Source organism: Lycorma delicatula, chromosome 6 (assembly GCF_047948215.1).
Source record: "Lycorma delicatula isolate Av1 chromosome 6, ASM4794821v1, whole genome shotgun sequence".
In the NCBI taxonomy this organism is placed as follows: domain Eukaryota; kingdom Metazoa; phylum Arthropoda; class Insecta; order Hemiptera; family Fulgoridae; genus Lycorma; species Lycorma delicatula.
In genome coordinates this window covers 51,623,310-51,638,466 of record NC_134460.1, presented here as the reverse complement: position 1 = coordinate 51,638,466, position 15,157 = coordinate 51,623,310, and the positions used below count along the sequence as shown (strand labels likewise).

The following is a 15,157-nucleotide window of genomic DNA, read 5'->3' as shown; positions in this document are numbered from 1 at the left end:
TTTTCATTTTAAAGTCACCAAATACAATACAACACTTCTTACTCACTCGGTTGTCAAATCTAAATTATTCAGCCAGTATGATTATACATGTGAACAGGTTTACCAAAATCATAAAAAAATCATTTTTTCATAAAGTTATTTTTAGTAATTATATAAAAACTTGTACATATTTAAAAAAATTAAACCTCATAAAATAAATGAAATATATGAATTTGTTAACAAAATTCTTAATATTTGATACTTCCACCATTTTTGAAAACAAACTATCTAAAATTAATCTTCTGCCTCTGTATATGAAAGTATAATTAGAGAATGTAGATGGTTACATTGAGACTGAAAACTGGCACGGTGAAGAAAGGAACTCCAGTAAACCAGTCAAATTATAATTTAAAAAAAAACACAAATATAGATATAACTTGTGTTCTATTTACCAGGAAGTTATAAAACCTTTTGCTCTGATTTCACATGTTTGTTATTACCTTATCTCTTTATATAAAAAAGAAAAAAAAATTGTATATACATGTATACGTTTGTATTAATGGATTTTGCCATGTATAATAAGTGCATTGTACTTCTATTAACAGAATTTAGAATAATAATGATATAAGAATTGACCACTACATTTGCATATGTATTACTTAAATATAAAAATTAATAAAAATTTTACTTACATCACTGCAGTTTTTAGAGCAGCTATTAGGATTGTCACACCAATCAAAATACACTGTTTTCATTGAATGTAACTTAAATACTTCAGGACGTGTAAAAGCATCATATGTTCCACATTTTTCTGGTGTAGCTGTTTCATCTACATATAAAGAAATTTCAAATTTATGGAACCTAAGATCATCATGTAATTTATATTTAACTTCTAGTTTTCCTTGATCAGGATCAATTATTTTCACAGATAATGGTGATTCCATTGTTACGTTTACTTTACACCAGTGGGCGCAGGAATCAGACCCTGTACATTCTGTAAAGTTAAATTATAATTATTATCTTTTGTTCTGTTAAAAAAAATTCATAATAACTTAACTAGCATAGTCTTTATTAATCGTGTCATGCACAAGCGCATGAAGAATGAACATTTATTTTATTTTAATAGTTTTTGTCTAAATTTAAGATTGGGATTATCAGTTAAAGTTTAATTTTTATTTACAATGTTTGGTCGTAGTATAATCTTGTATCAAATGATCATAACAAAAGCATCATTGATTTTATATTTATGTATTGGTTGTGCCAAATTTCACATTTGACTATCTCAATCATTTGCTTACAAGAATATTGTCTAACATTTTTCTTTTTTGTAAGATTGAGCTTCATGTATCTCTACACAGTTTATTTAAACACTTATCTTAGCATGTAAAAATGAAAAAGTACAGTTGAATATTTTTTATTTCACATCTTTCTAAATATTGAAAAATAATGATATCATAAGGCATTGTTCTTTCATTTAGTTATTTGATAAAAATTTAATGTGTTACTTAAAACATAGTTTTATAGAAGAACTATGTACATCCTTTCATCGTTATTTTATTGATAAAGGAAATTACAGTAAATGCTGCAAAGTTTAGCCGCAAATGACTAAGGTGTTACTTGCGTTTATGTTACTTTTTTTTTTTCATTAAGATTGTGTTTTGGCGACAGCCCCTTAGTGCTTCCCTCAAATAGATAAAAGAGTTCCTGAAACCCGCACAGACAGGACTTCCCCGCATGAAGTTCAACTAAGGATACTATTATTTACATAGTTGTCACTCAGTGTGACAACATACCAAATTCCCATGGTATCTATCCAGGAAAGGAGGAATCAAAGGAAAAAAGGAGGTGTCACATTGGGTTTGTGAATCATTAATTAGAACAGGGCAGTTTTATTATTTTTCTTGAACCAGAAGTTCATATGAATGAAGTGATTTGCAATTTAATTTTAGAAAACGTCTGAATAATAAATTAATCATGAATTTTGAATTAGAAATTTAAAACAAAGTACTTATTAACTATGTATAAAATATAATATTTTAAAATTCTGAGATTAAATATTGGGTAATTTCTAATTTTATATTACACTAAGGATTTTATTGATTACTAAAACTGTTTATAAATAAAATTTGTGTTGCAAGAAAGTACATATTATATAATAACATAATGTGAACTGTCCTCTCACAATATTCTTGAACAATTTTCTGTTGTTCATACAAAAATAATGGATCATTATTTAGATTATGGATGAAAATAAAAAATAGTGTACTGTTAGCAGTCCCCTCAAGGAAATCACCATAGCAACTGTAGACTTGTAATTTTTGTATGGATAAGATTTGTTAGGATGAATTGCTTTACTAAATGCAGAATGTAAACTTTATTTCAAAACTAGTTAGGTTTAAACTACCAGTTGTGCCAAGGGCTTAGTTGAACTGGTTAATTAAAGGGCACAGAAAAAGTAGTATTCTACCTTATAAGTGGAATGAATTCCTTCCATTTTACATAACTGTAGTCTTTTGATAAAATTAATTGTAATTACAGTTTTTATTTAAGCTTTCATCAATATTGTCACTAATGATTTATTTCACTTAAATGATATGGCCAAGCCTGCATTGAATCAATTTATGTAAAAATTTAAACCTAAAAAAACATGATTTCTTCTTAGCTAGGACAATAATTGAACTCCATCTTAAGATTTATCACAAAAAGTTAAAGATGAGAAATTCTATTTATCAGATTTTGTCCTTCATTTTTACTTATATTTCATGATGACATGGGAAAATTGGAAGTACTTTTTGAAAATTTCCATATATTAAGTGGTTTTGAAACCACTGGTATAGATTTATAGAAAGTTCAACAATTTTTATCATTAATAAGGAGAAATATAACTTACCAATTCCTTTTTTTATAATAATCCTTTAAATAAAAAATAATTAAAAATATTGAAGTAAAATGTTGAACAACCTTTTATCAAAATTTACATTTTTTAAAGTTGAAATTAGATTAGACTTTTACTTTGAAATTGTTCAAAATGATAGCTTAAAAAAAAATCAAAATAAATTTTCAACTTTAAAAGTGCACAAAATGATTTATTAAGTAACTTTTTCATTTCAATCTATTGGAATTTAATTACTCGTAGAAATTGAATTAAAGCTGCTTTCCTCCCTTTTTTTAAATAAAATTAATTATATTGTTATGTAACAAAATTTGTTATAAATTGTAGCTGATTATATATTTATATGCTTTTTTCTATTTGTTTGATTCAAGTACTAGCTGAAAAGTTGTATGATTTATATTAATTTTTATGAAAATTTGTCTTGAAATTATAAAGATTATATATTTCAAGAAAAAAACAGGTATAATTTATTTCATTCAAGTTTCAATTAACTATGTATAGCTTCTATTTCTTCTGCCAATATCAGAAAGAATCCTCAAGAAAAAATTAATAAAACATTTGCATTTATTATATAATTTTCCAAAATAATTACTGAAGACTTTCAGAAGTTGCTGAAACTGGTTTTGTTACTTTTTTTTATTCTTGAAGTAATTATTATTACAAGTAAAAATTATCTATTTTAAAACAAAAACAAGGTAAAATTGTATTAAATAAGTTTAGAGATCATTATGTCTTCTGGAATAGCATAATATAAACCTGTCAGCAGAAAGTTTTTTGAAAATTATGTTAGTTCAAATATAAGTATTATTTTGCTAACAACCATTTTAACTTATAGTAGATGAAGAACAATGTAATGTGATTGCACCAATAAAGGTTCCATGGACTGCTGTAAGTGGGGTACAGAGAACCTGATGTCTATTGGTGCATATACCTGAGTCAAGCAGTTAGTAATTTGCCTAATAACATACTCCTCTAAGCTCTAAATGAGAGCCTTGTTCGTGGTTAGTTAATACATAAATAAATAGTAGTGACTAGAGCACTGTTTAAAGTATTACTTCTATTTTAAGCAATCGATTTTTTGATTGCATTATATCTCTTATTTAATTTTTTCTTTATCTTTAATAAATCTTTTTGTTTATTATTTTTATTACAAAGAAATATAGCCATACAAAACAAAATGGCTTGGGCGCTTAACAGTGTTCTGTTAAGCTGGTATAATGATGTACGAGGTGTGTTCAAAAAGTAATGAGAATTTTGAAATTTCACGGGTTGTATTAGTCCAATTCTTGGGATTTTTTCATTGTATTGGTAAACATGTCTGAAAAGTATTTGTACATTTTTAGCCATATTGGATGTTTAGTCTGTTGTCAGCTATCAAAACGCGTGTTTTGGTACGATCAGCAATTTTTTATTTGTATAAATAATGGATCTTAGAATTTGTATTAAATTTTGCTATAAGAATGGAATAAAGTGTAGCAGTGTTTTAAAATGTAAAATATTGCTTTTGGTGAGTCTGTTATGAGTAAAGAAAGGGTTTTTACAAGTGGTATAAGCATTTCAAAATAGATCGTGAAGATGACGAGCGCCCTGGACGCCCCAGCACATCAACAACCGATGAAAACAAAAAAAAGGTGAAAGAAATGATTATTAATGATCAGTGAATCACAATCAAAGAAATCATTGATGATGTTGGAAAATCAATTGGCTCATGCCATGAAATTTTTTCGGATGTTTTGGGTATGAAACGTGTGACAGCAAAATTTGTTCCTAAATTGTTGAATTTCAAACAAAAACAGCGAGGGGAAGTTGCTCAGGAGTCGTTAAATGAAGTCAAGAACAATTTAGAACTACTGAAACGTGCCATAACAGATGATGAAACAAGGGTTTACGGATTTGATGTCAAACTAAGGCTCAATTGTCCCAGTGGAGGCATTCTGGATTACCAAGATCGAAAAAAGCTTAGCAAGTACGGTCGAATGTGAAGGTTATGCTCACCATGTTCTTTGATTTTAACGGCACAGTGCATCATGAGTTCTTGCCACAAGGTCAAACGATCAATAAGGAATATTACCTACAAATTCAACGCCGTTTGCGTGAAGCAATCCGAAAGAAACGCCCGGATTTGGGGCGAAACAATTCGTGACTTTTTCACCATGATAAATCGCCTGCTCACACTTCATTGCTTGTTTGTCAATTTTTAATCAAAAACAACTTTGTAATGATACCCGAGCCACCATATTTGCCAGACATGGCCCCGTGTAACTTTTTCTATTCCCAAAAATAAAAAGAACCTTAAAGGGCCATTGTTTTACAAGCATAGATGAGATTAAAAGCGAATAGCTGAAAGAGCTGAACACTATTCCAAAGATTGAGTACCAGAAGTGTTTCAGGGATTGGAAAAAGCGCTGGCATAAGTATGTAATATCTAATGGGTATTATTTTGGGATCAAATTAATGTAGATAAATAAATAAAATTCTTTCCAAAAATACAAACATTCTTTTTACTTTTTGAACATATATTTGGTGTATTTTTTTAAAGATGTTTTATTATCATTAATGAAAGATTCATTAGCTTCAATTGTTAGAGCAAGAGAAGTGAGCAGAAACTTGCCTCAAATTGTGCTCGTGTGTAAAAATAGAATGAAAAATGTGTAATAGAACTTATTAATTATTTATTTACATGACATGTAACATTTTATGTTATAGTTAATTATTAGTAAAATTAAGTTTTATGTTGTCAGTAAAGTACAAATTGTAACCTTTAGCTGTAAGTTATATAAGAATTGATCAGAAAATTCTTGACCTGACAAAGAAAACAAGATTTTTTAGACTTTTATTTTTTATTTTTCAATGTAGTCACCTTGGAATTCAATAGATTTAAACTAGTGAGTTCTAATTTGAGACCTCAACATTTAAAGTGAATCTTTGTCAAGTGAGCCATTTCTTCAGGTTTGGGAAGAGGAAATAATCACGGGGAGACAAATCTGGTGCATATGAAAGCACTTTGAAGCATATGTTTCGCAGTAACATCATTTGAATACATATATTCAGACACATTATCATGGTAAAGAGCACTATTTTTTGGGTAGATGTGGTTGTTTACCCTGAGTGATATTCTTCAAACAGTTCAGTAGTGAAATGTAATACATCCCCAGTGACAGTCCTGCCTTTTTTCCAGGTAGTCTATGAGCACCACAACTCAAGAATCCAAAAAAAACTATACCATGAGTTTTCCTGTAGATGGGAGTATTTTTGTTTTCTTTGGCACACTTAGACCTGATCTCATTCACTGATTGGCCTGTGGCATGTAATAGTGAATCCATATTTCATTTGCTATCATAAAATGTTGAATATGCTGAGCGGAATCACATCCAAATAAATATAAAAACACCCTTGAGAAGTGTTCAGTTGAATTTGTTTTTTGGTCGACTTTTAATATACATGGGACCCATGAGCAAAAGCTTTTTCATATCCAAAACATTGTGTAAAATGCAGTGGACATGGTCTAATAGGTGTTTGCAATGCAGCAAGCTCGTGCATTCATTGGCAATCATTTAATATGCCATTGTAAATTCTTGTGATGATTTTGTTGGTCGTAGTGGTTTTGGGGTGTCCAAGTGTTCATCTTAAATGATTGTATGAAGATGGATAATTCAGCAGCCCACTTTTTTATCATCGAAAAAGAAAAGTATCCTTTAAAGTAAAATCTAACTTTTTTGTCAGGGTTAAACTTTTTAAAACAAAGTTCATTACATTTAAATTATTATCAAAAATTAAATAATTATAAGTATTAATATTAAGATGTATATGATAGAATAATGTGGAACAGTGGTTCTCAAATTATGGCTCTCTCAAGAGGGTTGCATAAAGTCTTTAGGGTTTATCAAAGGTTAAGTGGACTTTAATAGTATTTTAATCATTATTATCTATGAGAATGATTTTATAAAATAAATGTTTGTACATTAATAATGACTGAGGACAACAAAGTTAGTGACTATTTTAAAATTATTAGTTTATATGTATTTATATAGCCTAATATGTCTAGAATTACAAAATTAACTACATTCAGTCAAGTTTCTCTTAAAAACTAAAGAAACTTCACCGATTGTAATAATCATATGATGATAGAATACAGTAAAAAATTATTCTATCTGTTTTTGCATACTAAAAGAGAAAATGCCCAATACCTGTTAACAAGTTTAAACTTAAAAAAATAAATAAAATTAAAATAGAAAAACCTGAATTCTTGAATTAAAAACTAATAAATAATACTTTCATTTTCTAAAATAAAACTTTAAAACTAGATATGCATTTTAATTATTAAAAATATCATCGCCTCAAAAATGAGGAAAATTTATCAAAAACAAATATAAGTATAAAAAGGAAACTTAAAAAATGTATAAAAATATAACATCTTTCAAAAAATATGAAAAGAGTGTTTCCATAAATAAATAAAAGCCATTGATGATGATTTTAAAATTTTATAATACTGCATTTTGTTGTAATTCTTTATATTTAATTATTCTCTAGAAATAGAAATATGGAGATATTCGTTTTTTCAAGTGAAAAAGATTATGCTTTCTATATTATTATTTTTATTAAATGCTTCTTTGTATTCACGTTTACTAAAATTCCTTTATATCTGGTGATTTTTTTCAAAGATTGATATACACCCCCCTTATTTTTTTTAATATCTTTTCATAAATGATTTTTGAGCATTTTCTAAAAATGATTTTATTTAAATAACACATACCATTTCTGCAGGGAATTGAATGTGTCCTTAATATCAGTTCAAAATTTACTGTAAATTTATAGACATCAAATACATAATTTATACTATTAATCATTTTTTTTAATGTAAAAAAAATGTTCATAAAAATAATTTACTCGACTGGTAAATTTACCCTTTTTCTGAATTTGATTTTTAAAAAATCAGATATAATCTACATCCTCACAAAGATGGACCCATTTGCTAAAATAAGTGACTCTTGAAAGTGAGTTAAGTTTGAGAACCACTTAAATAATAGTCTTTATAATGTATTACTTACCTGTATTTGAACAAACGTTTATACCCTGAAATAAAAACAAAAACACATTAAAATTAGTATACTTAAAAATAATTAACTGATGTAATAGATATATATATTATTACAACTTGTTTTGAGATACTTTTAAATGTTATGCAGAACACATGCACAAATATATATTTATATATTAATTTTTGTGTATTTTATTATTTTATATATATTATACATAAAAATGATGTTTTATTATGGGCAAGATATATTGAAGAATGTTAGTAATATATAATAATGAAAGTATAAATAATGGACGTAATATACTCATTTAAAAATAAATTAAATACATATAGCAATAATTTAAAGTTTAAAAATGAACTTGAAATAAATCACAATATCAATTACCTAACCACAAACATTGAAATAGTAAATTGTAATTGATGTTTATAGAAAACCTAATTATAATTTATTTACAATTCACAAATCCTCATTATATTTTAATATATGCAAATAATAATAATGATAAGATTAATAAAGAAGTTAAATACATAAAGAATATTGCAATTATAAAATATTTATAACAATACATTGATAGATTATTTTTAAAAAATGTTTAAATAATAAAAACATGTCAAATGAAACCACATTTATAATCACTAATAATAATAATAATAGTGATAATAATCAAAAGTATAAATGTGTATTACCTAATAAATTTATTATTTTTAAATATCAAAATAATAATTCTATAAATATCACTAATATATTTCATAAAAATAGTGTATAATCACCAAAATACCCTATTTACTGCAACATATATAAATAAGATATATAACATCTTTGAATTAAGTATTTTGGTTTCAGCTATAATGCTGAAGCCCTCTATGAGTATAAGTAAAAAATGAACAATTAAAAAAAAAATGAGAATCACAATATTTCTGTTGGGTAGGGGAAGAAACCATTTCATGTTAGATTTGTTTGAATTCTGTTGTGGTTTATAAAGAATATAATATTAAGACATTATGATACAAAACAAAGAAAGCTTTCACAAATATGTTGAAAAACTTTGTAAAAATAAACTGCCAGAATTAATATTGGTCAATCAAAAATTAACAAAAAAAATTTTACCAAACCTATTAATGATAATACAGCTGCTGTGTAAACTAAGAAGTCAGTTTTATTTAATATCACATTTAATTGCAATTAAGTCTAAACCATTCGCTGAAGGAGAATTTGTTCACAAATAAAAATGTAAGCCTAACTCGAAACACCGTTGCCAGCAGGATCGATAACATAGCCAGAGATTTAAGAAAATGACTAAAATCAAATTTCCAACTTTTGAAGCCTATTCCATTGCAAATGATGAAGGTATGAAAGTACTGAATACAGCTCAGCCAGGTGTTTTTATACGTCATGTGATACGAACTTAAAAGTGAGTGAAGAACTTCTGGAAATTATCCCAATGCCTGATACAACCACTGGACTTGATGTTTTTAACGCACTTATGCAAATTATAGATTGATATAATTTTCGTTAAACAATCTTATTTCTCTGACTACTGATAGTACTTCTGCCATGACTGGAATTACTAAAGGACTTGTGGCATTATTAAAAGAAAAATGCAGGGAATAAGGTAATACTTGTGTTCAACATATTCACTGCATAATTCATCAACAAAATTTATGCTCCAAAGTTTTAAATGTCAGACATGTGCTAAAAAAGTCAACAAAATTGTAAATTTCATTCATGCACGTGGACTTAATCATCGCCAATTCAGTAAATTTCTGGAAGATAGTGGAAGTGAATATACTGATCTAACTGATATGAAATTTGATGAAATTTCATTGACTTTCAAGAAATTCAGTGGCTTTCAACTCATGAAATTTTAAAACAATTCCTCAAATTGCTGGATGAAATTTACATTTTTTTAGAATGTAAAAAATATGAATGTGGGATAATAAAAGAGAATGAATGTTTCATTCTATAATTCTGATGGCAACTTTTCAGTTACCATAAGAAAATCACTGTAGTCAACTAAATGTTTAACTACAAGGCAAACTTCAAACAGTTTCAACTTTGTTCGATAATATCAACATTTTCAAACAGAAATTATCACTCTTTAGTTTTCAAAAGAAAATTTATTACATTTTGAAAATTGTTTACTACAAAAATTGCAAGAATTTAAATTTTCCGAATATGCAGCTATTAGAAAACGAGTTTGATAATTTTTAGATTAAAAAAAAATTTGAAAATTAGTTTCAGTTATTCAATTCTCCTTTATCAATTGATGTTGAAACAGAGGACAAACATTTACAAATGGAGTTAATCTAAATTCAATGCAATTTTATACTGAAAAAAATTTGGAGGTTTGACTTGCCTATGATGTACAATGTTTAAACTGTTAGACCTGCTATAGTAACTGAATGATTTAATATAAAATATCAGTCATTATCATATCATGGTAGATAATAGAGGTTTTAATTTATTAACATAGTATATACATATTGATGAAATCTAATTTATTTTAATTAATATGTAATTATATTTTTGTTTGTTGAAGGTGGAGTGACACTTCGAAGTCTTACAGTTGCGTAAGTATTCTTACCTTTTTATTCTGACTGTATCTGGTGGTTATAATACATATATAAATCTTTAGGTTATATTGATGTGCAATGTATGCACGATAAAGATGTGATGATATTAAAACATAATTGTAATGACTACAGGCAATGCGATATGAATCACAAAAGTCATTCCTGAAAATGACAGCCAAGTATCATCTACTGTTATTTCATACTGAACTGTTCTTTATCAACAGAAACAACTATTCAAATTTCCAAGAAATTAATTCTCTTATTGATTTTTTTCAACAAAACAGTTTAGTAACCTCATCAGAAATGAAGCTTCCACTTTTCAGTATTCTAAATTAATCCTTTGTAGCATCATATAAACATTCAATTATTTTTCATTTAACAGATCTTTGGATTAATTAAAAATGTACAGTTCCTAATAATTTTTTAAATAAAAACCCTGATGTATTTAATAGTAACTTTCTTAAATTTAAACCACATATTTTTTATTAAAGTGCATTATCTCTTATTATATATTTCAATAATTAGAGTAAATTAAATACAGTTTTTGAAACATATACAAAATTAAGTTTTAATTTTTGAAAATACTTAGAATAGACTAGTTTCTGAAATTTTCACCTATATACTTCCCAAACGAAGTTTTTGACCGCCTTTAATAGTGTTGCAGGTGTAGTCAATTGGTTGCACCGTAATTGATCATTATTTATGCAATATGTATAAATAAATTGGTTTAAATGCATCTTGCAACTTTTTTATTTGAATGTAATGACATGCTTCTGGGACAAGTTTCCATTATTGAATGGACTCAATCTCTAAAGTGAGCTTGAATAATTATACCTGATGATGGGAACTTGTTCCCGATCCATGTTGTTTGACACAAATAAAGAAATTGGAGATTGATATAAACCAAGGTAATAATACATTTTAAATATATTTATATAGATATTAGAGCAGTAAATACTGGAAAAAATCAGTGAAATTTGTTTCAGAAAACATTTCTAAATTTATTTAGAGTGATAAAAGAAATAATGAAAACACATTTCATTTTAATAGTGAGTTAACATTTTAAAAAACTCTGAAACACATCTCTTCACAATTACTTTACTGTATAAGCTAGAAGCTTGCGTGTAGGAAAATTGAAATTTTTAATGTATTAAAAATGTTGTGGCTGATCAGGATTAAATCCATTACAGAGGTAGAGGATGAACACATTTTATTTTGTGTTCACTATTAATTATTGTCTTGATTCCTTTTTGAGTTAATATATAGTACAATTTGTTTTAGCAGTCTTTAATTTTATTTTTATAAAAACTTTATCATAGAGATTTTAATAACCAAAATTGTGAACTTTTCCTCAATTACCTAATGTACGAGTGTGTTTCTGATTTTACTTAATTTTTTTACATTTTTAAAATATTTTAATAAAAAAAAAACTTAAATTTAGAGCATCCACTTTTCAGAGTGGACATTTCTTATTAACAGAAAAATTTGAAATAACCATTTCATAGTTGTATGTAGATTTTTGGTACCTGCATCAATAAACATATATATAAACAAATATTACTGATCATTCTTAAAAATCAATCATAGAAGTAAATAAATATACTTCTTACCTGATCTAAAGAAAGCTGTTCAAGTAAACATACCTCTTGAGAGAATACAAACATCAACTTTAATGTGACTAAGAAAAATGTAGTACAACAGGTGTTTAATATCATAACGACTGTCGATTAGCTATTACAACTTATCTTGAACTAGTTCATCATAAATGAATGCGTGATCTGAAAAAAAAAAATTGCATTAATGTAGCAGCACTCATCCCTCTATTACAGGTTGTGTCTCAACCTTGCTCAGTTTTTCAAGCATATGTAAAGATCAGTAATTATTTTTATGATTTAGTTTTAAAGTTACTGTTTGGGTTTTTTCAAACAAAAATTCATTAAAAAAAAAAGAAGAAATGTACATTTCAACTTTAAGTATTTTTTAATATCTGAAAACAAAAAAAATCAAAACAATTTAAAATGAAAATTTGTAGATTAGCAGAAAGTAGAGTCTAGATTTATGAGTACATTGAGATTAATACAATATAAAGAAACTAAATATATATTTAAAAAAAAATTAAATAGAGGTTTAATTTGGAATAAATAAAAAAAAATCAATATTTATTTACAGTGTGTAATCATAAGAATAAAATATATCATTTTAAGAAACAGGAATGGCTTTTTTGCACTTCTGATATCTCTCTATTTATTAACTGTTTAATTATCAAAACTATCAAAACCCTCAAGTGTTTTGATTCAAAATAATGTTACTTGTGATAGACCAAAAGAAGTTTCTTCTTAATCTAAAAAAATTACATCCTGTAACTTGTGAATGATTTTTCAGAAGCAAATTTTGCAATGAAGTTACTCTCTTGTACACATTATATTTCTGACATAGCTTGCACATTTTAATGCAAAAATAGGAATGAACTCAGTTTTTTCATTCACTGATCCATTATCATTACTAATCAGTGGTATTATGATTCTCTTAAAAACTAACTAAAAAATGTTTAATATTAAAGCTATAACTAAATCTTCTTCTAATTATTAAGTATTTAACCAAAGTACAGCTATACATCCATCACATAAAATATCTTGGAAAAAATACTTCACTTATCTAAAATACCTGCAAGTTTTAACTAATTTTTTTACTAAGAATAAAATAGTACTGGTCTGTGCATTAACATGCACAAAATAAACATGGATACAACATGCACAAAATAAACATGGATACAACATGCTTGTCATGGATGTCAAAATTAGTATGAATACATTGTAAACTGCCTAAAAGTAAACATCAACCATTAGAGATGTGAAATGGGCCGAAATAAAATATGGATGTGCAATTCAATCTTGTCATTAATTTTGTTAAGTTTAATGCCTTTTTTTACTTTTGTCATTGATCTTTTATAAAAATCATATTTTAACATCGGCTAACCAGTTTTATCATTTACCCAATGTTTTTAGTTAATTACATAGAGTAATCTTCTAAGGATCATAATATTTAAAAAAAGATAATAGTTACAAAATAAAATTTTAACTAAATCTATAATGAATTGTCAAATACAAGGAAACCAGATGAAATTGAAATTAATTTTTTCATGTAATTCTGTACATTTACATGCTAATTTAAGTAATGGTACAAAATTTTATAACATATATGTGTTAAGTTATGTTATATAAGTTGTTATGTTATAACATAACTATAATAACTGTAGGCAACCTGGCATAAGTTATAAGTAATTTCCAAAAATGACAGACATTTTTAAGAATAATGAGCATATTTATGTTAGGCTTATTAGGGAAAGTGAAGAATTAGGTGATTTCTTGTTATCTTATTCACTGGGCCAAATATACATTTGCATCACCTAGCCTAGTGAAATGTAGCTGGTTCATCAAGGGACTAACTGTACAGTGAAAATCATTAATCTCATAGAAAGTGACTCTGACTGGTACCTCTTGTAACTCAAGTGCTTTAAATGCACCAAAACCAAAAGAAAAACTGTGACAGGTATAAAGACACAAATCAATATACCTCTTTCTGCTCTGAAACAGTGCATTATTTACTATGCAGTGATTTTCTTTAGCAGAAGATTCATGTTAGTATTTATATAATCAGAATTGCTCATTGATTCTACTCAACTTTTTCACTAGTAAAGTCAGATTTGCAAATATATCAACTTTGCATAATTGTTACCTAGAATACCTATCAATAATATGGTACAATAGTTCGCTTAAGTAAATGCTCTATTTAAACATTTGTTTCTTCATTTAGTTGTATATTTTATACAATTCTCATAAAAATCAAGTATTATCATTGAAAAGTTATCACTTAAGCTTCATTTCTCCACAAATATATTACTAATATAATAAATAATACCAATATTTTTCTTATTTAATCCCTATATATTTTAGAGCTTTAAAAATTTGCATCTATCAGATTTAAGTTTTATAATAAAACATTCTAGAAAATAAATTTATTTTTGATCATTAAAAGAATTAAAACAGACAGCAAGGAAAGATTAATCTAATGTGCCAAGGTCATTAGAATATGATTATATGACGTATAAGATGATTTATATACTAACCTTCCTTCTAATAAGTACCCCAGGTCAAAATTAAAATAAATCTATTAAAATTCTGTCGCAGATAGCTATTTTAAATCTAAATTCATATTTATTGGTGTTAGTATTTGTTAGTAGTAGTATTAGTTGTTAGTATTTGTTGGTGCATTAACATAAAAATACATTAACCTTTTAATTAGAAAGGTTAATATGTATTAATGAATTCTTTTTTGCATTTTAACTATTGCAGTAGTTAAATGGTGCATCTCTCATGATTGAATATAAATATAATGAATTTCACTTCTTTGTTTTTATGTTTGATAGTTTAAAATTCTATTCCTACTTATAAATATTTATTTTTTTCAAACGCGTCCACGCACATATACACACACACACACACACATGCACTCATAAACGTTTGATGAATGTATATATTCTAATTTACTTTTTAATAATGTAATTAATCTTTAACCTTCTTAGAAAACCCCGAGACCATTGCACAAGCTTCTTGTCTATTATTTTAAAAAGTTTTTCTTAATGTACTAGATCAGACTGATAGCAGACTGTAGTC

At 26.6% G+C, this 15,157-nt stretch overlaps 1 protein-coding gene across 19 annotated transcripts in view; it reads right to left on the bottom strand.

The window, feature by feature from the left end:
* Window positions 1–15,157, bottom strand: part of LOC142327059 (uncharacterized) — a 413,864-nt gene that overhangs the window by 45,018 nt on the left and 353,689 nt on the right. For 18 of the 19 annotated variants that reach the window (XM_075369836.1, XM_075369837.1, XM_075369849.1 and 15 more), the window contains 3 exons: window positions 12,095–12,262; window positions 7,921–7,945; window positions 672–973 (listed from right to left, as the gene is read on the bottom strand). In XM_075369836.1, the coding sequence (XP_075225951.1) occupies window positions 672–973; window positions 7,921–7,945; window positions 12,095–12,199 (432 nt within the window). In that variant the 5' untranslated portion in view covers window positions 12,200–12,262. The remainder of the gene's footprint in view (window positions 1–671; window positions 974–7,920; window positions 7,946–12,094; window positions 12,263–15,157) is intronic. The other variant, XM_075369853.1, reaches the window with a different exon arrangement.